Source organism: Cherax quadricarinatus, chromosome 6 (genome assembly GCF_038502225.1).
Source record: "Cherax quadricarinatus isolate ZL_2023a chromosome 6, ASM3850222v1, whole genome shotgun sequence".
NCBI classification, from domain to species: Eukaryota; Metazoa; Arthropoda; class Malacostraca; order Decapoda; family Parastacidae; genus Cherax; species Cherax quadricarinatus.
In genome coordinates, this window is record NC_091297.1 from 21,260,826 (window position 1) to 21,287,037 (window position 26,212).

The 26,212-nt window shown below is 40.8% G+C and overlaps 1 protein-coding gene across 6 annotated transcripts in view; it reads right to left on the reverse strand.

Annotated features, from left to right (window-relative positions):
* Ero1L (endoplasmic reticulum oxidoreductin-1-like protein) overlaps positions 1-26,212 on the reverse strand; it is a 302,659-nt gene that overhangs the window by 191,653 nt on the left and 84,794 nt on the right. For 4 of the 6 annotated variants that reach the window (XM_070080927.1, XM_070080922.1, XM_070080910.1 and 1 more), the window contains one exon: positions 25,678-25,872. The exons of the other annotated variants lie outside the window; for them this stretch is intronic. In XM_070080927.1, coding sequence (XP_069937028.1) covers positions 25,678-25,872 — 195 coding nt within the window. The remainder of the gene's footprint in view (positions 1-25,677; positions 25,873-26,212) is intronic. 6 annotated transcript variants of the gene reach the window in all.

Here is a 26,212-nt window from a genome sequence, read left to right on the forward strand (position 1 = left end):
ATGGGGCAAACTCTTCTGCGCAACCAATTACAGTTGGTGTCCCACAGGGAAGTGTCCTTGGCCCTCTTCTCTTTCTCCTATACATAAATGACCTTCCAAATGCTTCGCAATTACTCAAACCCACACTATTTGCAGATGACACTACATACGTCTTCTCTCACCCGAGCCCAGTCACACTAGCCAATACTGTAAATACCGAATTACAGAAAATACAGTGGACCCCCGGTTAACGAACTTTTTTCATTCCAGTAGTATGTTCAGGTGCCAGTACTGACCGAATTTTTTCCCATAAGGAATATTGTGAAGTAGATTAGTCCATTTCAGACCCCCAAACATACACGTACAAACGCACTTACTTAAATACACTTACATAATTGGTCGCATTTGGAGGCGATCGTTAAGCGGGGGTCCACTGTATCTACCTGGATGAGGACTAACAAACTTACACTAAACATTGACAAAACCTACTTCATTCAGTTTGGTAACAGAGCTACAGATGTCCCTCTTAACATAATGATAAACGGATCACCTATCACAAAGCTAACAGAGGGAAAATTCTTAGGAATCCACCTTGATAATAGACTCAAATTTCATACACATATACAACAAATTTCTAAGAAAATTTCCAAGACTGTAGGCATACTATCTTATTTACCCCTATCTCACCTATGGAATTTGTGCATGGGGCTCAACAACAATTAACCCTTTGAGGGTCGACAGGCCCTCTCCGAAACTCGTTCTCAGGGTCGGCCAAATTTAAAAAAAAAAAAAAATTATTTTCTCTTATGAAAAGATAGAGAATCTTTTCCCGATCATAACGACACCAAAAGTTTGAAATTTGATAGAAAACTTACGGAATTATGCTCTCGCAAAGTTAGCGGTCTCGGCGATGTTTACGGATCGGCGATTTTGCCCACTTTGAGCCCCATTTTCGGCCAATTTCACTGTACTAGTCGACAAAAAACATGAATATTTCGCTAGAACTCCATTTTTTCTATCGAATGGGTGCAAGAAACCACCCATTTATAAATTCAACTATCCAGTACAGTGGTCAGAATTTAGCAATTTTGCCAATTTCACACAAATTTCAAAAGATGCCAATTTTGGAATAGGGTCCAGAATAAACAAGAAAGACATTCCTGGCACTAAAATGACATTTCCTCTAGTCATTAGTCACGTCTCAAGGCCCCTCTTATATTCTTTTGCTTTCCACTTTGAATTTTTATTCTCACAAAAAATATAAGATTTACTGTTATGCAGACTACTGCATTAGTGTAAAAAATGGTATAAATATTTTTGGTGCACTTGTGAAAGAATATTAGACTCACCAGTTGACGTGTATTGCACGCTTGGCACGATTTGTTTACTTTTGAAGTTTGGTAAAAATCGAACATTTCTGCTACTTTGAGCTCAATTTCAAGGCACCTTTCTTTGTAAAACCAGTCAAAATCATCTCAATTTCAGTAATATGTCTTCCATTCTATAAAATGAGACCAAGAAAACTAGAATACAACAATAAATACTATACGAAAATACACTGCAAAGTCGCTGATTTATTAAAAAAAAATGGAAAAAGTTTTTTTTTTCTCATTATGCACCGTGTGCTGCAGGATTTTTTTTAGACTGTGCACACTGACCACATAGACCCATTCTTTCATATGAAGGCCTACCAGCTTTCTCCCACTAGATTTGAGGTCGCTAGAATTTATGAGTACTAGTACGTCAAAAACCCCTACGCGTAAGACGTACTAGTACGACGAAAACCCTCAAAGGGTTAACCATCTCAGACCACTAATTACCCAACAAAAGGCTGCAGTTAGAATGATAACAAATTCTCACTACAGGCAGCACACTCCACCAATATTCAATACACTAAACCTACTCACCATACAAAACGTCCATACTTATTACTGCACCTATTACATACATAGAACACTTAACTCTGATATTAACCCTCCCCTCAAACATCTCCTTGCCAACCTCAACAGAACACATGACCATAACACAAGGCACAGATCACTCTTTGATGTTCCTCGTGTCCATCTCACACTATGCAAAAACTCAATGCACATAAAAGGCCCTAAAATCTGGAATTCATTACCTGTAAATATAAAAGAAACACTACCTGTTTATAAATTCAAGTCTCTTCTCAAAGATCACTTACTCACCCAAAACCAAATAAATACTGAATAACTGAACCTTATAAATTGTATATCTTAAATGTTTCTCACAATTATATCACATAAATGTTAAACCTAAAACCGAATCTAACTTTATTATTTTTTAAATACACTACCTAACAGAATCCTTCATATGACTGAATGCAACCATATGACCTGTCTTTGTAATACTCACTTGTGCTTTATAGTAATCTGTTTACATTAATGTTTTATCACTGATTTCATCATTGCTTAGTTAATCTTAAGTTAATTTTAAGCCAGCCTGTAATGCTATGCATAGTATAAGTGGCTTTGGCATGCTGCTCTTATCTGTATTTTTTTGTACCTCTGTATGTGTGCTCAAATTGGTAAGAAATAAAATAAATAAATGGTCCACAGATCGGCTAATTTGTACCCCATCCTTCAGTGAAATCATACCAGTGAACAGGTTTATCTTACTGTTACGTATGTTGCACTTCTCTGACAAAACCAGGCCTGACAGAAGTGACAGGTTATACAAGATTAGAAATGTTTTCATGTATCTCAAACAAAAGTTCAGGATATACTTTTATCCATTCAAGAATCTTGTAATTGACGAATCTTTGATTTTGTTCAAAGGTAGACTGTCATTCAAGCAGTATATACCGAGCAAGAGGAACCGCTTTGGTATAAAATTGTTTGTACTCTGTGATTGTGACAGTGGCCTGGTGTTGGATATTGTTGTATACACGGGTAGTAAAACATTGAAAGATACCAAGATGTTATTGGGTATATCAGGTGACGTAGTGAGAAACATGATGGCACCTTATCTTGGTAAGGGCCATACATTATATACCGATAACTGGTACACAAGCCCATTACTCAGTGATTTCATGCAAGTGAACAAGACAGATGTGTGTGGCACAGTGCGTTCTAATCGTAAACATATGCCCAGGCTCAACGCAGGTGTTCGTGGTGATGACGTGCAGGTGTTTACTGCCAATGACATCATGGCATTACGGTGGCATGACAAACGAGATGTCACATTGTTGACAACCATTCACCGTAATGAAATGCAAGACAGTGGCAAAGTTGATCGAGTGACTAATGAACGTATTCGAAAACCAGTGACAGTGATTGATTATACACAAAACATGCGCTTGGTTGACAAGTGTGACATGCAGATTGGTTTTGTTGACTGTGTTCGTAAGAGTTACAAGTGGTACATGAAACTTTTCTTCCATCTCATGGACATTTCAATGCTGAATGCATATAATATGTACCAAATAAAGACTGGTAACAGACCACCGTATGGTGAATTTTGTTTGTCTGTTGTCAGACAACTCATAATGAAGTACCAGGTAACAACACCTGCAATACAACATGGTCCTCGAATTCATCACAATATACCCAAGCGTTTGAGGAGAGAAGGTGATCATTTCATAATACAGCTTCCTTCAACTCAAAAGAAATTTGCTCAGAAGAGATGCATTGTCTGTGCACAAACAAAACGACGGCAACAAAGACGCAAAGACACTCGGTTTATGTGTGAGGAATGTAATGTGCCTCTGTGCATGGTGCCTTGTTTCAAGGAGTTCCACAAGCTCAAGCAGTTCTAAAACCATGTCCAGTGATTGTAAATATGTAAATATATGATAGAACATTAGTATTATACAATATTTGTGCATGTTTATTGTAATAAACAACAGTGGTAAACAATAATATGATAATAACTTTAGTGCAGTTATTGTGTTCAATACAGTGAGTATATATATATCAATTATATACAGTATTGGTCTCTCAGGCCCCAAATGTTAGTAGGAATAGAAAAAAATTGGAAAAGAAAAGAAAAAACAACTAAAACAACAAAATAATATAATACGCGTATGTGGAATTCGTCGATGTTGCCGCCACCACATCATTTTCTACAAACTTCTTGGCACTGTATCTCGGTAAGTACTGATCAGATTCTAATTGTTTTTGTTTTATTACCTTCACAAAAATATGCTCTTTAATTCTGTAAGAAAAAATAATTTTTTTTTTTTTCAAAATTTCTTGGACACTGGTGCGTGACTTCAGATTTTGGCCTTGGACCCTGAAAGGGTTAATACTAAAGCTATTCTCAAAGCTTTAACAAAATTCATTGAGAGGGCTGAGGAAGGGTTGTTGAGGTGGTTCGGACTATCTTTAGGAAGGGTTGGAGGGAAGTATTAAGCAGGCATAGGTTATAGGGTGATAATCCACAAATGAAGGGATTCCACTGAGTCCTATCATCCTCAAAGGCGCCTGCCTGGAAAGATCCACCAGATCATACTAACTTCACTGCCAAAGCATTTAGGGAAGTATTAACTAGGTTAGGGATAATCCACAACTTATCCACTGCCTATCATCCTCAGTCCCAAGGTGCCTTGGAAAGATTCCACCAGACATTAAAAACAATGATGAGAAGTTTTTGCATGCACTTTCCTACAGACTGGGATGAATCACTACCTTTGTTGCTGTTCTCAGTACGAGAAACGGTGCAAGAGTCTACAGGATATAGTCCTTTTGAGCTGATCTTTGGGCACAATGTACGAGGTCCTCTTCGGGTGCTCAAAGAAGGATGGATGGGAGAAGAAGTTAGCTCAACACTCTACAATCCGTCTTCAAGGTTGCAGGTGGCACGTCAGTTAGCCAAGGCTAACCTAAAGACAGCTCAAAGCAAGATGAAACAGAGGTATGACAGAAGTGCACAATTCCGCTCCTTCCATCCAGGAGACAAGGTGTTGGTGCAGGAACCTATACCTGGCCACACCTTGAAAGCTAGATTTACGGGACCTATGCAGATTGTAAGTAGATTATCTGATGTAAATTATGTGGTAGCTCCCATTGATAAGACCTCAAAAACTAAAACTTACCACATTAATCAGTTAAAGTACTTCCATACACCAGATAAAGTCCCAGTAATGACTCTGTCCTCTACCTCTGAGGACAACTCTGACTCTTTGCACTCTATCTCTGAAATTAATATTAAACTTTCAAATTCTGTCCTCCTCAAGGATCCTAGCCCTTTAATGGAGAGATTATCTGAAACGCAAGCAACAAATTTAACTGAGCTTCTACAGTCATATCCTAATATTTTTTCGGATGTGCCGAAAAAAAGTACGTTAGGTTACCATGATGTAGATGTGGGAAACTCTAAACCAATTAAACTCTCCCCCTACAGAGCTAATCCTGAAAAGCAAAGGCTACTTCAGCAGGAAGTAGAATTTTTGTTAAAGCATGGTTTAGTGGAGGAGTCATCTAGTCCATGGGCTTCACCGTGCATCCTTGTGAAGAAGGCTGATGGAGGGTTTCGTATGTGTACAGACTACCGTAAGGTGAACGAGGTCACAATTACAGATGCTTACCCTCTTCCTTGTCTGGATGACGTAATTGACTTTGTGGGTAAGGCGACTTTTGTGTCCAAATTAGATCTCCTTAAAGGCTACTATCAGGTACCTTTGACAGATAAGGCGAAGGAAATCTCTGCCTTCGTAATTCCAGGAGGTCATTATCAATACACAGTTACACCCTTCGGAATGAAAAATTCCCCCTCTTCATTCCAGAAACTTATCCATCAGGCTATTAAAGGACTTGAAGGCACGGCAGCGTACCTAGATGATATTGTTGTGGTGTCTGATACTTGGGATCAACACCTACTTAGACTTAAGGCTCTGTTTGAGACCTTTAAGAGTTCCCATTTAACAATTAATTTATCTAAATCTTCCTTTGGCCAGGCCACTGTCACTTTTCTAGGCCATGAAGTAGGTAGTGGTAAAGTTGCACCTAAACTTGCTAAAGATTATCCAATTCCACATGATATGAAATCTCTTCAACGTTTCCTAGGCATGATATGATTTTACAGAAGATTCTGTAAGAATTTCTCAGATATTGTAGCCCCTCTTACCTCTCTTACCAGTCAAAAAGTTCCCTTTAATTGGACCTCAGACTGTAACACTGCTTTTAATAAAGCAAAAAGACTATTGTGTACTGCACCCATTCTCTTGTCTCCAGACTTCTCCAAACCTTTTTCATTACAGGTTGATGCTTGTGAGTCTGGGGTTGGGGCAGTACTATTACAAATCGGGAACAACGAGTTGCAGCCTGTAGCATACTTTTCAGCCAAGTTCCAGCCACATCAAAGGGCTTACTCTACCATTGAAAAAGAAGCCCTCGCGCTGGTACTGGCTTTGGAGCATTTCGATGTTTATGTGGGCCAGACATCGCAGGTGGTCACAGTCTACAGTGATCACAATCCTCTAGTATATCTCCAAGCCATGAAGAACCACAACACAAGGCTTATGCGCTGGACGCTAAGGCTGCAACCATATAATCTGTCCATTAAATATATTGCCGGCAAAGAAAATATGTTGGCAGACTCTTTATCTAGAGTATAATATTTTATTTAGGTTAGGATGTTATTTGTGGTAACCCCTTTTCATGCTCTTTTTTTTTATCCCCTGGTGTGGGGTTTTTTTTTTAGTGAGGGGATGCGGGCTACCGTCCGCCTGTATCTTGGACCTATGCTAGCCTGTCTGATTGCTGTCTCACTCTAAGTTTAGGGTTTGGCTTTTGGTCACAAGAAAAACTGAGCTCTATCTAAGAGTTGGATGGTGGAGAGGAAAGGCGGTCCCATTATTTTGTGCCATGGCGGCACGGTTACCACTGGGAGGTGGCAGCCTAATCCTGAGCCTTCTCGGGGTGGGGGTGTGGCATGCAAAGAGTACGTAACCTTCATTCGGCGCATGTACACACCCTCATTTACAGGCTATCTCCCCCAACCAGCGAACCAGGTTGCTAAGAGTTGATGATGGGGCCCCGTCGTTCAACTAGTGACCAGGTTCTAGCCAATAAGAAGATGGTTTTGGCAATCGCAGAGGTTATGTGGGTACCGCTCTCCTGTCTGCCCTTGTCATTCCCATTCTAGAGCTGGTTGAAGCACGGTCTGCTATCTTGTGGCTTCTATTTCTGCCTTGCTTACCGTGGAGTGCACTATACTAATCACTGTACATAGTGTACATATTGCTGTTATAAATTCGTGAAGGATAATATAAGTCTAAACTTTTTCTACTGTGTTTATTTGCTCCCATTACACCCGGGGTAACAGGCCATTTGGAATCCTGGGTTGTAATACAGGAGCTAGTTCTAGATTCGAAAAGTCTGAAAAGCGAAGCAATATTTCCCATGAGAAATAATGGAAATACAATTAATCTGTTCCAGAAACCCAAAAATATTCACAAAAAAATACATTTTAGAGAGATTAATTACAGTTTTACATTTTTTTTTTTCAACAAGTCAGCCATCTCCCACCGAGGCAGGGTGACCGAAAAAAGAAAGAAAATCCCCAAAAAGAAAATACTTTCATCATCATTCAACACTTTCACCACACTCACACATTATCACTGTTTTTGCAGAGGTGCTCAGAATACAACAGTTTAGAAGCATATACATATAAAGATACGCAACATATCCCTCCAAACTGCCAATATCCCAAACCCCTCCTTTAAAGTGTAGGCATTGTACTTCCCATTTCCAGGACTCAAGTCTGACTATATGAAAATAACCGGTTTCCCTGAATCCCTTCACTAAATATTACCCTGCTCACACTCCAACAGATCGTCAGGTCCCAAGTACCATTCGTCTCCATTCACTCCTATCTAACACGCTCACGCACGCTTGCTGGAAGTCCAAGCCCCTCGCCCACAAAACCTCCTTTACCCCCTCTCCAACCCTTTCGAGGATGACCCTTACTCCACCTTCCTTCCCCTATAGATTTATATGCTTTCCATGTCATTCTACTTTGATCCATTCTCTCTAAATGACCAAACCACCTCAACACCCCCTCTTCTGCCCTCTGACTACTTTTATTAATTCCACATCTTTTCCTAATTTTCACACTCCGAATTTTCTGCATAATGTTTACACCACACATTGCCCTCAGACAGGACATCTCCACTGCCTCCAACCTTCTCCTCGTTGCTGCATTTACCACCCAAGCTTCACATCCATATAAGAGTGCTGGTACTACTATACTTTCATACATTCCCTTCTTTGCCTCCACAGATAATGTTTTTTGACTCCACATATACCTCACTGCACCACTCGCCTTTTTTCCCTCATCAATTCTTGCTCAGGGTGGTACTTCTGCATAAACATTTGGACATCATTCCACTTGGCACGAATCTCCTTAATCTTTGAAGAAGGCACCTCATCCACTCCCTCTTCCTCCTCCTCTGAAGCAAGGTCCTCAGCTGTGGTCTGATACTGCTCCAGATGAAGCTCTTGCAGCTCTTCAGTGGTTAGCTCTTCCCTGTGGTCCTCCACCAACTCTTCCACATTCTCGCCACTTACCTCCAGCTCCAGGGTGTTTCCCAATGCCACAGTAGAGTCCACAACAGGCAGAGGGTCAGCTGGGTCAGGGACAGGGTCAGGGTCAGGGTCAGCCTCAAACCCTTCAAAATCCCTCTTTTGAACACAATCTGGCCACAATTGTCTCCAAGCAGAGTTCAAAGTCCTGGAAGTCACTCCCTCCCAAGCCATACCTATAAGACTTATGGAGCTGTAGATATTGAAGTGATTCCTCCAGAACTCTCTTAGGGTCAACTTAGTGTCTGTGGTCACTTCAAAGCACTTTTCAAACACTGCTTTTGTGCAGAGTTTTTTGAAGTTAGAAATGACCTGCTGGTCCATGGGCTGGAGGAGAGAAGTGGTGTTAGGAGGCAAGAACTTCACTGTTATAAAACTGAAGTCCCTAGACAAGAGGTCTAATAAGTTTGGAGGATGAGCAAGAGCATTGTCCATTAACAGGAGGCACTTCTTGAGTGTCAATTTATTGTCTAGGAGGTATTTTCTCACACTGGGGCAAAACACTTCATGGACCCACTCTTTGAAAATTTGCCTTGTAACCCATGCCTTATTATTTGCTTTCCACAAGACACATAACTTGTTCTTTATGACATTGTTTTTCTTAAAAACACTGAGATTTTCTGAATGTTACACAAGTAAAGGCTTCACTTTAAAATCACCACTAGCGTTAGCACAGAATAAAAGAGTTAGCCTGTCTTTCATAGGCTTGTGTCCTGGCAGTGCCTTTTCCTCCTGAGTAATGTAGGTTCTCTTTGGCATTTTCTTCCAAAACCGGCATGTTTTGTCACAATTGAACACTTGTTGGGGTTGGAATTTTTCAGTGTCTATGTACCCCTTAAACTCCTTTACAAACTTCTCAGCCGCCCATCTGTCTGAACTGGCTGCCTCACCATGCCTTACAATATTGTGTATGCCACTATGCTTCTTAAATGTGTCAAACCAGCCTCTGCTGGCCTTAAATTCACTATCAGCACTGGTTCCAGGAGTTTTCTATACCAGATCGGCATGCAACTTCCTCGCCCTTTCCCAAATAATGGTCTCTGAAACACTATCACCTACCATCTCTCTACCCTTGATCCACACCAGCAACAGCTTCTCAACCTGATCGATTGTCTGTGATTTTTTTTTGTTAGATTATGTATTGGTGGATAAAAGGTTGATGGGTAGGCTCCAGGATGTACATGTTTATAGAGGGGCAATTGATTTATCGGATCATTATTTAGTTGTAGCTACAGTTAGAGTAAGAGGTAGATGGGAAAAGAGGAAGGTGGCAACAACAAGTAAGAGGGAGGTGAAAGTGTATAAACTAAGGGAGGAGGAAGTTCGGGCGATATATAAGCGACTATTGGCAGAAAGGTAGGCTAGTGCAAAGATGAGTAGTGGGGGGGTTGAAGAGGGATGGAATAGTTTTAAAAATGCAGTATTAGAATGTGCGGCAGAAGTTTGTGGTTATAGGAGGGTGGGGGCAGGAGGAAAGAGGAGTGATTGGTGGAATGATGAAGTAAAGGGTGTGATAAAAGAGAAAAAGGTACCTTACGAGAGGTTTTTACAAAGCAGAAGTGTTATAAGAAGAGCAGAGTATATGGAGAGTAAAAGAAAGGTGAAGAGAGTGGTGAGAGAGTGCAAAAGGAGAGCAGATGAAAGAGTGGGAGAGGCACTGTCAAGAAATTTTAATGAAAATAAGAAAAAATTTTGGAGTGAGTTAAACAAGTTAAGAAAGCCTAGGGAAAGTATGGATTTGTCAGTTAACCCTTTGACTGTCGCGGCCGTATATATACGTTTGCGAGGTACCGTGTTTGACGTATATATACTCATAAATTCTAGCGGCTTCAAATCAGGCAGGAGAAAGCTAGTAGGCCCACATGTGAGAGAATGGGTCTGTGTGGTCAGTGTGCACCACATAAAAAAAATCCTGGAGCACGCAGTGCATAATGAGAAAAAAAAAACTCCGACCGTTTTTTTTAATTAAAATGCCGACTTTGTGGTCTATTTTCGTATAGTATTTGTGGTTGTATTCTCGTTTTCTTGGTCTCATTTGATAGAATGGAAACTATATTATAGAAATAGTTTTGGAGTGGTTGGTGCAATGTATGGAAGAGGGTAAGGTACCTAGGGATTGGCAGAGAGCATGCATAGTTCCTTTGTATAAAGGCAAAGGGGATAAAAGAGCAAAAATTATAGGGGGATAAGTCTGTTGAGTGTACCTGTGATTTAAGGCTAAAGAGGTCTTTGATTTATGGATTTTATGACAGGGTGGATAGGGGGGCAATGTGGCAGATGTTGCAAGTGTATGGTGTAGGAGGTAGGTTACTGAAAGCAGTATAGGAAAGGAAAGAGGGAAATTTTTTCCCAGTAAAAGTAGGCCTTAGACAAGATGTGTGATGTCACCGTGGTTGTTTAATATATTTATAGATGGGGTTGTAAGAGAAGTAAATGCCTGGGAGTGGACGTGTCAGCGGATGGGTCTATGAAAGATGAGGTGAATGGATGAGGGAAAAAGAGTGAGTGGTGCAGGAGTCTGTGGAGACAAAGAACTTTGTCCTTGGAGGCAAAGAGGGGAATGTATGAGAGTATAGTTGTACAAATGGGTGTGAAGTACAGGAAATGTTTGATTTTTGCCGATGTTCAAAAGTAAACAAATGATGTCATTGTCCAATAAATGTCCAAATAGCCATTCTAATACGCAGTCATGAATGGGTTGATGTAATTTTTACAATTATTACAGTATTGCAGTAGTCTGCATAACAGTAAATCTTCTATTTTTTGTTTGAATAAAATTTCAAAATAAAAAGCAAGAGTAATATCACAGGGACCTGGAGACGTGACTGATGAACAAAGAAAATGTTATTTTAGAGCCAGGAATGTCTGCATTGTTCATTCTGGACCTTATTTTGAAATTGTCGTATTTTTTAATTTTCGTGAAATTGGCCAAATTGCAAATTTCTGACCATGTTATTGGGTAGTTGAAATCGGTAAATGGGCAGTTTCTTGTACTCAATCGATAGAAAAAATAGAGTTCTGAAGAAATAGTTATGAGTTTGGTTGACTGGAATAACGGAATTAGCCGAAAATAGGGCTCAAAGTGGGCGAAATTGCCGATTTTTAAATATCGCCGAAGTCGCTAACTTCGCGAGAGTGTAATTCGGTCAGTTTTCCATCAAATTTCGTTTTTTTGGTGTCTTTACAATCGGGAAAAGATTCTCTATCATTTCATAAGAAAAAATAATTTTTTTTTTTTCGAAAATTTTGCGACACCAGAAGCAACTTCAGGATTTGGCCCTTCGACAGTCAAAGGGTTAAAAACAGTGTAGGGGAGTTAGTAGATGGGGAGAGGGAGGTATTAGGTAGATGGCAAGAATATTTTGAGGAACTTTTAAATGTTGAGGAAGAAAGGGAGGCGGTAATTTCATGCACTGGCCAGGGAGGTATACCATCTTTTAGGAGTGAAGAAGAGCAGAATGGAAGTGTGGTGGAGGTACGTGAGGCATTACGTAGAATGAAAGGGGGTAAAGCAGCTGGAACTGATGGGATCATGACAGAAATGTTAAAAGCAGGGGGGCATATAGTGTTGGAGTGGTTGGTACTTTTGTTTAATAAATGTATGAAAGAGGGGAAGGTACCTAGGGATTGGCAGACAGCATGTATAGTCCCTTTATATAAAGGGAAAGGGGACAAAAGAAATTGTAAAAATTATAGAGGAATAAGTTTACTGAGTATACCAGGAAAAGTATACGGTAGGGTTATAATTGAAAGAATTAGAGGTAAGACAGAATGTAGGATTGCAGATGAGCAGGGAGGCTTCAGAGTGGGTAGGGGATGTGTAGATCAAGTGTTTACATTGAAGCATATATGTGAACAGTATTTAGATAAAGGTAGGGAAGTTTTTATTGCATTTATGGATTTAGAAAAGGCATATGATAGAGTGGATAGAGGAGCAATGTGGCAGATGTTGCAAGTATATGGAATAGGTGGTAAGTTACTAAATGCTGTAAAGAGCTTTTATGAGGATAGTGAGGCTCAGGTTAGGGTATGTAGAAGAGAGGGAGAATACTTCCCGGTAAAAGTAGGTCTTAGACAGGGATGTGTAATGTCACCATGGTTGTTTAATATATTTATAGATGGGGTTGTAAAAGAAGTAAATGCTAGGGTGTTTGGGAGAGGGGTGGGATTAAATTATGGGGAATCAAATTCAAAATGGGAACTGACACAGTTACTTTTTGCTGATGATACTGTGCTTATGGGAGATTCTAAAGAAAAATTGCAAAGGTTAGTGGATGAGTTTGAGAATGTGTGTAAAGGTAGAAAGTTGAAAGTGAACATAGAAAAGAGTAAGGTGATGAGGGTATCAAATGATTTAGATAAAGAAAAATTGGATATCAAATTGGGGAGGAGTATGGAAGAAGTGAATGTTTTCAGATACTTGGGAGTTGACGTGTCGGCGGATGGGTTTATGAAGGATGAGGTTAATCATAGAATTGATGAGGGAAAAAAGGTGAGTGGTGCGTTGAGGTATATGTGGAGTCAAAAAACGTTATCTATGGAGGCAAAGAAGGGAATGTATGAAAGTATAGTAGCACCAACACTCTTATATGGATGTGAAGCTTGGGTGGTAAATGCAGCAGCGAGGAGACGGCTGGAGGCAGTGGAGATGTCCTGTCTAAGGGCAATGTGTGGTGTAAATATTATGCAGAAAATTCGGAGTGTGGAAATTAGGAGGTGTGGAGTTAATAAAAGCATTAGTCAGAGGGCAGAAGAGGGGTTGTTGAGGTGGTTTGGTCATTTAGAGAGAATGGATCAAAGTAGAATGACATGGAAAGCATATAAATCTGTAGGGGAAGGAAGGAGGGGTAGGGGTCGTCCTCGAAAGGGTTGGAAAGAGGGGGTAAAGGAGGTTTTGTGGGTGAGGGGCTTGGACTTCCAGCAAGCGTGCATGAGCGTGTTAGATAGGAGTGAATGGAGACGAATGATACTTGGGACCTGACGATCTGTTGGAGTGTGAGCAGGGTAATATTTAGTGAAGGGATTCAGGGAAACCGGTTATTTTCATATAGTCGGACTTGAGTCCTGGAAATGGGAAGTACAATGCCTGCACTTTAAAGGAGGGGTTTGGGATATTGGCAGTTTGGAGGGATATGTTGTGTATCTTTATACGTATATGCTTCTAAACTGTTGTATTCTGAGCACCTCTGCAAAAGCAGTGATAATGTGTGAGTGTGGTGAAAGTGTTGAATGATGATGAAAGTATTTTCTTTTTGGGGATTTTCTTTCTTTTTTGGGTCACCCTGCCTCGGTGGGAGATGGCCGACTTGTTGGAGAAAAAAAAAAAAAATTAACACCTTTAGCAACATAAGTTCCCTTGATTTGTTCTTTCTTTGCCAGGATAGAACCGATGGTTGACTGGTTTTTCCCATACATCCTGGCAAGCTCAGCAACTCTCACACCACTCTCATACTTCTGTATTATTTCCTTCTTCACTTTCTTTACCACAGGGGTACCAATAGCAAGTTTCTTTGGGCCCATGGTAGCTTATTTCACAGTCCCACAAGCACTAGACACAATGAAATAATCGTAAAATGTTTGAATGAGAGCGCAGGCTAGTGTTCACTCAAGCACCAACAAAACCAGACTGGCTCATGACGCCTGCATGGGGACGCAGACAGAGCGAGCTGCCAGACAGGTCTGGTACCTGGCGGTTCAAAAATAGAGGAGTCCGATAATATGGACAAAGTTGGTTCGAAAAAAGCATTCGATTTTCGAATAGTTTGATAAGTGCTACGTTTGAAATTTGAGGTTCCATTGTATATGCATTTTATCGCTCTGGGATGCTTAAATGTCAGAATATTGTGTGGGTGGAATGGCCTGGTATGGTAGCCCGGCTGGCTACCATACATACCACACTTGATTTCTTACAATAAATACTACTCATCTCACCCTAGATTAAGACTACAAGTATTTTAAGTAATGAGTGTACTATATGTGTATTTTACTTTTTTATTGTTTTTTAATGCCTAGTCCTATTGCTAACTTAAAATATGTTAGTGTAAATTTGTTATCTAGTACGTATTTATATTTATTTGCACTTTACGGCGGTAGCCTGGAACATAACCTGCCATATAAGTGGGGCCCTACTGTACTGAACTTCCTCAAAATCTGAAAGATGTGCACCCACAGCTTCACCTATGTACAACCTATGTTTGATAACTTACTGCTAGTTTCCTGGATCCATAAATACCAGATGACATTACGGCATATATAGGTGAGCCTGGCTTCCAGATCTGTGAGGTCCTAGTAGGCATTCAATGTTTTCTTGAAGACTGGCTATCAAGGTTAGGTTGCCTTCACATTTGTGGACCATGAAATTATGTCTTAACATACTAACATATTAAAGAAAAAAAATAAAAATGGCACCCACTGAATACTACAATATGTATCTAGGAATGGGGGCCTGGAGTGCATTTTCACTATTTTCCCCAATCAAACAGGAGTTCCATAAATCTTTGATCCACGATCATCTGGAATACATCCACCAGATCAAATGAGAACACACTATTCAATAATAAACTTTATATGGAGTGCTTAACTCAAGTGAATAAGTCAGCTCAAGGTAGCAGTACAGCCTCCATCCACTAACAGTGAGAGACTCACTACCTAACTGTACTCACCTAGTTTTTTCTCAGATGGGGTAGTGATGTCATGGATGTATCTCCTGATTCTTCTAAAGCCTTTTGACAAGGTTAAACACTGAAAAGTGTTCAAAGAATTGTTAAACCTTATGCTTTGCCCTGTACCTGTTTGATATAGTTCTAATATATTGTAAATTTATTAAGGTTGCTGCTATTCAGAGGAATTATGCTCTTTTTGGCAGTGAGTAAAACTGTGGGCGCATTTGAGTCTCGTCTTAGTAGTAGTAGTAAAATAAAAAAAATTTTCAACACGTCGGCTGTGACCCAAAAAGAAAAAAAACCTTTATCATTCGACACTTTCACCGTCACTCATATATAATCGCTGTCGTTACAGAGGCGCTCAGATACGACAGTTTAGATGTCCCTCCAAACTGCCAATATCCCAAACCCCTCCTCCACGACTCAAGTCCAGCTAACCGGTTTCCTTGAATCCCTTCACAAAATATTACCCTGCTCACACTCCAACAGCTCATCAGATCTCAAAAAACTATTCATCTCCCTTCACTCCCATCTAATGCGCTCACACATGCCTGCTGCATATCCAAGCCCCTTGAACACCAAACCTCTTTTACCCCCTCCCTCCATCCCATCCTAGGATGACCCCTACCCTCCTCCCCTCCACTACAGATTTATACACCCAAGTCATTCTATTTTGCTCCCTTGTCTCTAAATGACCAAACCACCTCAATAACCCCTCTTTAGCCCTCTGAATAATACTTATTGTAACCCCACACCTCGACCCAATTTCCACACTACAAACTCTCTACATAATATTTACACCACACATTGCCCTTAAACACGACATCTCTGCCTCCAGCCTCCTCCTCGCTGCAGCATTCATGACCCATGCTTCACAACCATATAAGAGTACTGGTACCACTATACTCTTGTACATTCCTTTCTTTGCCTCCTAGATAAAGTTTATTCTCTCCACAAACACCTCAAAGTGCTACTTACCTTTTTTCCTTCATCAATTCTATGGTTAAACTTGTCCTTCATAAACCCATCTGCTGACAAATCTACTTCCAAATATCTGAACACATTCACTTCTTCCATACTCCCTCCCTCCAATGAGATATCCAATTTTTCTTTACCTAATTCGTTTGACACCCTCATCACTTTACTTTTATCTATATTCACTTTCAACTTTCTTTACACACCCTCCCAAACTCGTCCACTAACCTTTGCAACTTCTCTTTAGAATCTCCCAAAAGCACAGTATCATCACCAAAAAGTATCTGTGACAACTCCCATTTTGTATTTGATTCCCTATAACTTAATTATCCCACCCCTCTCCCCAACACCCTAGCATTTACTTATTTTACAACTCCATCTATAAATATGTTAAACAACCATGATGACATTACACATCCCTGTCTAAGGTCTACTTTTACTGGGAAGTAATCTCCCTCTCTCCTACATACCCTAACTACTGTATTGGTTTACACCGCAGCAAAACAGAATGTTACTTTGACTTGCAAAATTGTAATAACGTGCTTGTAAACAATGTAATGGCTTTGAGGAGTCTCAAGCTTGAGCATATCACAGCCATGCAGGCATGAAATTCATAAGTTACAAAAAAAAAAAAAAAAAGTGGTCACAGCAGTGGCTCATGCTAATCTTCCTAAGGTGTATTAAAAACACATATATGAGTCCTATTAGGCTGGCATGGTGCAATGAATAAAACAATGGCCTGCAAGTTTTAGAAATGGCTTGCTATGAGTTTGACTCCACTATTCAGAGAGACTTAACTTCTCACAGCATCCAAACCGATCTAGCACATACCTTTTATGAGTTTCAAGTTTCGAGAGTCTCACTAGTCTCGAAGCCCAGCCATATACTGATTCATGACCATAATCACTGATTAATCAAAGAAATATTAACATAATTCTATGGTAAGATAAGGCTCAAAGGATGAAGCTCTAATTAAAGCAAGATATAGTCTGGGTGCTATTTTATCATGTGATGGCTAGTCATCCAATCTAACATAACTCTCAAACACCAGAAGTAAACTTTTAACAACTGTGACAATAATGCCTTTTTTTTTTTTTTTTTTTTTTTATCTTTTCTAAATAAACTGATGTAAACCTCTTGTGATGGTGTGTAGGTCTTAGAAACTTAATGTCATCAGAAAGTGGAGGGATAGTCAACACGAGGATAGTCAACACGAGTGAAAGGTAATGTACAGCAGACCGTCGTTTAACATGATTTTGTCTGGCATGTTTTGGTTATAGCACAACTGAAGAATTGTGGCATATTTTTGTTTAACACTTCGTAAAATTAAATTAACACGGTTGTGGAAAGGGGAAAAATTCTGAGTGCGCGGTCGCCCGCTGGGCGGGATAGGCTACTGCCATCCCCTGCCAGAATCAGCCACCCCCACCACCCTCCCAGCCTTCAGTTCGGTTCATACGTATGTTGGATGAACCTGTGCCAGTAGCTCGCTATGTTTGTTTAGATGTGTATTAATTGCCATATCTTAAATCTGCCAAGCAATCATGGCACCCAGTAGGCATACAAGTGTTGCTGAAAGTTGCAAGAAAAGGTTTAAGCATTTAAGTCTTAGAACTGACAAAGAAAATAGAGATACAGTGGACCCTCAACCAACGATATTAATCCGTTCCAGAGAGCTTGTCCTTAGGCGAATTTATCATTAGTCGAATTAATTTTCCCCATAAGAAATAATGGAAATCCAATTAATCCATTCTAGACACCCAAAAACATGGAAAGATTTTTTTTTTTTCACATGAAATATACATTTTTCTACACAGAAAAACAAGGATACATGCACAATAAATACTGTACTAAATGAAGAATAAGTGACACTTACCTTTATTGAAGATGTAGTGATGAGTGATGAGATAAGAGGAGGGGAGATGGAGGTGTATTATTGTTTGGAAGGGGAATCCCCTTCCATAAGGACTAAGTACCTTTTTCTTAATGCCACTGGGAACAACTTGAGAGTCACTGGACCTCTGTTGCACCAAAAATTTGTCCATAGAGCTCTGTACCTTGTGTTCCTTTAAGATTTTCCTAAAATAGGTCACAACATTGTCATTGTAAAAGTCACCAGCATGGCTTGCAATAGCTGTGTCAGGGTGATTTTCATCCATAAAGGTTTGTCCACAACGTACAAATTTTCTTAATCGTTGAAGAAGGCAACTTCCTCCATTTCTCTCTCCCCTCCTCTGAAGCAATTTCCTCAGTTGTGGCCTCTTGCTGTTGCAGATGCTCTTGCAGCTCATCAGTGGTTAGTTCCTCATTGTCGTCCTCCACCAACTCTTCTACATCCTCCCCACTAACCTCCAACCCCAAGGACTTCCTCTATGCCAGAATAGATTCCACAACTGGCATAGGCTTCTCAGGGTTAGCCCCAAACCCTTCAAAATCCCTCTCTTGTATATATTGTGGCCACAATTTCCTCTAAGCAGAGTTCAAGGTCTTGTTAGTCACTCCCTCTCAAGCCTTACCTATAAGGTTTATGCAATTGAGGATACTAAAGTGAGCTTTCCAAAAGTCTCTTAGGGTCAACTGAGTATCTGAGGTCACTTCAAAGCACTTCTGAAACACCTCTTTGGTGTACAGTTTTTTGAAATTTGAAATGACCTGCTGGTCCATGGGCTGGAGGAGAGGAGTGGTATTAGGAGGCAAGAGCTTGACTTTGATAAAACTCAAGTCCCCCGAAATTCGCTCTGGCAACTCTGAAGGATGAGCAGGAGCATTGTCTAATACCAGGAGGCACTTGAGGTTCAATTTATTTTCCAGGAGGTAATTTTTCACAGTGGAGCCAAACACATGATAAAACCAATCATTGTCGCTAGTGACCCATGCCTTACTGTTTGCCCTCCACATCACACACAAATTACCCTTGACGATTTTGTTTTTCTTGAGCACTCTGGAAGTTTCAGAGTGAGACACGAGTAGAGGCTTCACTTTGCAATCCCCACTAGCATTACTACACAACATGAGAGTTACCCTGTCTTTCATAGGCTTGTGTCCTGGCAGTGCTTTTTCCTCCTGCGTAATGTAGGTCCTGTTTGGCATTTTCTTCCAAAACAGGCCTGTTTTGTCACACTTAAACACTTGTTGGGGTTTTAATTTTTCAATGTCTATGCACTCCTTAAATTCCTACACATATTTTTCGACCACTTTTTGGTCTGAACTGGCAGCCTCACCACACTGTGTATGCCACTATGATTCTTATATCTCTCAAACCAACCTTTGCTGGCTTTAAATTCAATAACATCACCACTAGTTGCAGGCATTGTTTTAATTAAATTGTCATGCAACTGCCTTGCCTTTTCACATATGATTGATAGAGATACTATCTCCTGATATCTGTTTTTTGTTTATCCACAACAACAACAGTCTCTCAACATTTTCAAGTACTTGCGATCTCTGTTTTGAAAACATACTTGCACCTTTTGCAACAACAGCTTCCTTGATTGCCTTTCTGTTGGCCAAGATAGTAGCGATGGTCGATTGGGGTTTGTTATACAACCTGGCCAGCTCGGAGACATGCACTCCACTTTCATACTTTGTGATTATCTCCTCCTTCATTTCAACTGTAATTCTCACCCTTTTTACCACAGGGCTGGCACTAGAAGCTTTCTTTGGGCCCAAGGTGGCTTATTTAGCAGTTACAAGCACTAAAAACACTGGAATACAAAATGTACCGAATGTATGCGTGGAAGCGACCACACTGACTTGTAAACAATGGCACACTAACTGAAGGCAGGGCAGCTGAGGCGTGCTCAGGCCAGATGGATGCGTGGACGCGTTAGGGACTAATGTTGTTAGTCGAGTTTTTCATCATTGGCCGGGACAAAATTTTTACGCTAAAACGCTTCGTTAGGTGATTTTATTGTTAGACAATGCCATCGTTGGTCGGGGGTCCACTGTATTAGACAAGAGATAGCCTGTAGCCGGAATGAAGCGTCATTTTGTACACAAAAAGAATGAGGTAAATATGAGTTTGTGTGATGACTGACTGACTGACTGACTGACTTGACTTACTGAATGACTTGACTAACTTACTGACTGATAGAATGACTTAGTGAATGACTTGACTGACTGACTGACTGACTGAATAACTTGACTGACTTACTGAATGACTTAAAATTTGACTTTTTCACTGAAGAAGATCCTGAAACAGTGTATAGAGCAGCTGATGCCTTACTGTCAATTGTATAATGTACTGTAGGCAAAACAGAACAGAAATCCCTTACAGAATTTATGCACACTCCAGTACATCCATCCACTTCAGTACCAGAACCTTTACCATCCACCTCAGACCAGTAGGACCACAACATAACTCTCCACTCTCTTCACAATCATCCACAAACACCAGCACCCACAATTTAAGGTAAGAAATACTATTATTTCTGCTACATTTGTAATCTTGTGCAGTAAAAACAATGTAATACATCACAACAATGAACTACAATTACATATACATGTACACTTATATTTTTGTAAGACCTGTTGGTCTAAAAAAAAAGTTGTTTGGCTTTTTGGGGGCTCCCAGGAATGTAACTCAATTTTTCCCATAAGCTCTTCAATTTGTCTAACACGGTTTTGCCTAACATGGCATTTTCAGGAAAGTAACTACTGTGTTAAACAACAGTCTACTGTATATACCAAAATAATGAACAGCATTTCTAGGTATTAATGTGAACCATTGCTAGAGCATAAATGTTCCATACATATATACCACTATGTATTTGTTAACAAAAATCAATATTAGCTATAATGAGAGATTTATCTTACTGATGCTTACCAGATGTTCTCTCTAATTATGATATTGTAGTACTGGTTATAATATATATGTATATACATTAATGAAAGTAACATAAGAGAAAAATATATACAGTCTTCAAAAAATTTTCTCTATATATAGTATCAAACAGTTTTATTCAATGCAAATTTTCAAAATACTGCATGTAATAATTGCAATCTGTTTTGATATAAGAAAAAATAAAATACAGTGGTACCTTGGCTTATAAGTTTAATTCGCTCCGTGACAAAGCTCAAAACTCAATTTGCTTGTACAGTGGTCCCTCGTTTTTCGTAATTAATCCGTTCCTGGAGGAGCTACCATAAACGAAATTTACGATTTGCTAATCAATTTTCCCCATAAGAAATAATGTAAATACAATTAATCCGTTCCCGACACCCAGAAGTATTAAAACAAAAAAAATTTTTACGTGAAATATACATGTAGTACATAAACAATAATGGGAAATGATGAATGAAACATTAACAGCATAACACTTACCTTTATTGGAGATTCTTCTTAGTGTATGGGAGACTGGAGGAGGAGAGAGATTGGATTGTTTACAGTTTGGAAGGGGAATCCCCTTCCAGCAACACCTCAGGTACCAATTGTTTCTCTGGGGTTGCTTCTCTTCTCTGTTTCTTAATGCCACTAGGACCACCTTGAGAGTCACTCTAGTCCTGTCTCGCAAAGTAACTGTGGAGAGAGCTCTGTTTCTGGCGTCTCTTTAACCCTTTGAGGGTTTTCGTCGTACTAGTACGTCTTACGCGTAGGGGTTTTTGACGTACTAGTACTCATAAATTCTAGCGGCCTCAAATCTAGTGGGAGAAAGCTGGTAGGCCTTCATATGAAAGAATGGGTCTATGTGGTCAGTGTGCACAGTCTAAAAAAAATCCTGCAGCACACAGTGCATAATGAGAAAAAAAAAACTTTGACCATTTTTTTTTAATAAATCAGCGACTTTGCAGTGTATTTTCGTATGGTATTTATTGTTGTATTCTAGTTTTCTTGGTCTCATTTTATAGAATGGAAGACATATTACAGAAATTGAGATGATTTTGACTGGTTTTACAAAGAAAGGTGCCTTGAAATTGAGCTCAAAGTAGCAGAAATGTTCGATTTTTACCAAACTTCAAAAGTAAACAAATCGTGCCAAGCGTCCAATACACGTCAACTGGTGAGTCTAATATTCTTTCACAAGTGCACCAATAATATTTATACCATTTTTTACACTAATGCAGTAGTCTGCATAAAAGTAAATCTTATATTTTTTGTGAAAATAAAAATTCAAAGTGGAAAGCAAAAGAATATAAGAGGGGCCTTGAGACGTGACTAATGACCAGAGGAAATGTCATTTTAGTGCCAGGAATGTCTTTCTTGTTTATTCTGGACCCTATTCGGAAATTGGCATCTTTTGAAATTTGTGTGAAATTGGCAAAATTGCTAAATTCTGACCACTGTACTGGATAGTTGAATTTCATAAATGAGTGGTTTCTTGCACCCATTCGATAGAAAAAATGGAGTTCTAGCGAAATATTCATGTTTTTTGTCGACTAGTACAGTGAAATTGGTCGAAAATGGGGCTCAAAGTGGGCAAAATCGCCGATGCGTAAACATCGCCGAGACCGCTAACTTTGCGAGAGCATAATTCAGTACGATTTCTATCAAATTTCAAACTTTTGGTGTCTTTATGATCGGGAAAAGATTCTCTATCTTTTCATAAGAGAAAATATTTTTTTTTTTTTTTAAATTTGGCCGACCCTGAGAACGAGTTTCGGAGAGGGCCTGTCGACCCTCAAAGGGTTAACACTTCCCTAAAATGGCCCAAGACTGTCACTGTACATATTTCTCACCTTCTTTACCACAGGCTTGGCACTAGGAGCTTTCTTTGGAGCCATGGTATCTTATTTAGTACTTGCAAGCAATAAAATGAGTGGAATTTTTTTTTTTTTTTATTATCACACTGGCCGATTCCCACCAAAGCAGGGTGGCCCGAAAAAGAAAAACTCTCACCATCATTCACTCCATCACTGTCTTGCCAGAAGGGTGCTTTACTACAGTTTTTAAACTGCAACATTAACACCCCTCCTTCAGAGTGCAGGTGGAATATTATGAGGGGACCTTCACTCACTGGTAAAAAATGCCAGACTGACTGGGTAGGGAGGCCTCCCCGGCTCACACCGTGCGTACGCGTCCCGGACGAACTACTATTCGCGAGTCAACCTATGAAAAGCGAGTCCATGTTTATACGAAAATACCCCATGATTGGCGAAATTTACGATTGCCGAGAACTACAAAAAGCGAGGGACCACTGTATATATCAAATCAATTTTCCTCACTGAAATTAAATGAAATGCTTTTAATCCATTCCAGCCCCCAAAAAACCACCCCAATTTTATTTTTATAGGTTTTTAAATAAGAAAAATGTATTTATAAATAAGATATATTGTACACTCCACCCACTACCTTCACTACTCCACCCACCATCTCTACATCACCGACCACCCTCACTATTCTATCCACCACCATCACTACCCCACTCACTGTCAGCATAGCTACTGAATATGTTTGTGTAGCATATCTGAGTATCGTAGTTAGTACCATCTATATATTTTATATAGACGACCCCTTGCTAGGCCTAGGGGCTAGCATGTGACATCATTTGATGCCACGTGCGAGCGTCAGTCGCCCTTCCTCTCTCTCAGTTCCTGGATAGACCCACAGGCAAGAACAAGGCTAGGCTGGGCTTTCCCTCACGACTCTGCAAATACAAGTGTTACCAGCCATACCAAGTGTATTACTACACCACCTTTATCTCCTAGAACCCCCACGTTACACCATTACCATCAGTACGCCACCCACCCCAATCACTATTCCACCCACCAACATCACTACTCCACCCACCAACATCACTACTCCACCAACCACCATCACTACTCCACCAACCACCATCACTACTCCACCCACCACCATCACTGCTCCACCCACCACCATCACTGCTCCACCCACCACCATCACTACTCCACCCACCACCATCACTACTCCACCCACCACCATCACTACTCCACCCACCATCATCACTACTCCACCCACCATCATCACTACTCCACCCACCATCATCACTACTCCACCCACCATTATCACTACTCTACCCACAACCATCACTACTCCACTCACCACTATCACTACTCCACCCACTACCATCACTACTCTACCTACCACCATCACTACTCCATCCACCACCATCACTACTCCACCCACCACCATCACTACTCCACCTACCACCATCACTACTCCACCCACCACCATCACTACTCCACCCACCACCATCACTACTCCACCCACCACCATCACTACTCCACCCACCACCATCACTACTCCACCCACCACCATCACTACTCCACCCACCATCACTACTCCACCCACCACCATCACTACTCCACCCACCACCATCACTACTCCACCCACCACCATCACTACTCCACCCACCACCATCACTACTCCACCCACCACCACCACTACTCCACCCACCACCATCACTACTCCACCCACCATCATCACTACTCCACCCACTATCATCACTACTCCACCCACCATCATCACTACTCCACCCACCATCATCACTACTCCACCCACCATTATCAGTACTCTACCCACAACCATCACTACTCCACTCACCACTATCACTACTCCACTCACTACCATCACTACTCCACCCACCACCATCACTACTCCACCCACCACCATCACTACTCCACCCACCACCATCACTACTCCACCCACCACCATCACTACTCCACCCACCACCATCACCACTCCACCCACCACCATCACCACTCCACCCACCACCATCACCACTCCACCCACCACCATCACCACTCCACCCACCACCATCACCACTCCACCCACCACCATCACCACTCCACCCACCACCATCACTACTCCACCCACCACCACCACTACTCCACCCACCACCATCACTACTCCACCCACCATCATCACTACTCCACCCACCATCATCACTACTCCACCCACCATCATCACTACTCCACCCACCACCATCACTACTCCACCCACCACCATCACTACTCCACCCACCACCATCACTACTCCACCCACCACCATCACTACTCCACCCACCACCATCACTACTCCACCCACCACCATCACTACTCCATCCACCATCACTACTCCACCCACCACTATCACTACACCACCCACCACCATCACTACTCCACCCACCACCATCACTACTCCACCCACCACCATCGCTACACCACCCTCCACCATCACTACTCCACCCACCACTATCACTACTCCACCTACCACATCACTAATCCACCTACCACCACTACACCCACCACCATCACTACTCCACCCTCCACCATCACTACTACACCCACCACCATCACTACTACACCCACCACCATCACTACTCCACCCACCACCATCACTACTCCACCCACCACCATCACTACTCCACCCACCACCATCACTACTCCACCCACCATCATCACTACTCCACCCACCATCATCACTACTCCACCCATCACCATCACTACTCCACCCTCCTTAATTAATGTTTCTGAAAAACTCTGAGTGTCAACGGAGCGATGGCTAGTAACTCAAAAAAAACTCTAAGTTAAGGCACTTGTAAGTCAAGGTACCAGTGTTAATACAAAAATTGCCTTACTTGAAACAATTTTCCTGATAAATACTTTTCCAAATGCGATGTGCAGAGGGTCCAACATAGCCAGTATATCTCTCAGGATTGAGGAGGAGATCAACATATTCGCTGTCTACAGACGACTCATCATCTAGGTAGCAGAAGCTATCCTGGGCACTGTCATGAGCTGCCCAGCGCTCAAATCCATCCAGGGACTCCTTACTGAAATTAAATTAAACTACTGTACAGTACTGTCAACTGAAAATTTTTTGAAATGTCTAACATTCACCATCCTTGGTATGAATGAAGGTAATCTAGAATTCAAATACAAAAACAATCATTGTGCAAACTTGGCAAGGTACCCTAAAATGTTCTATGCTAAATTTTGATGGTAGGCATGATAAAAAGAATAATAGCAAATTATGTATCATCATTTTATATTTCCATGATTCCACGAAGATGCTTAACCCTTAAACTTAACATACCCTGAAGTGTTGTGGATATGACAACTTATTTTTAACCCTTTCGAGATCCATGCTGTAGTACTACGAGACGAGCTCAG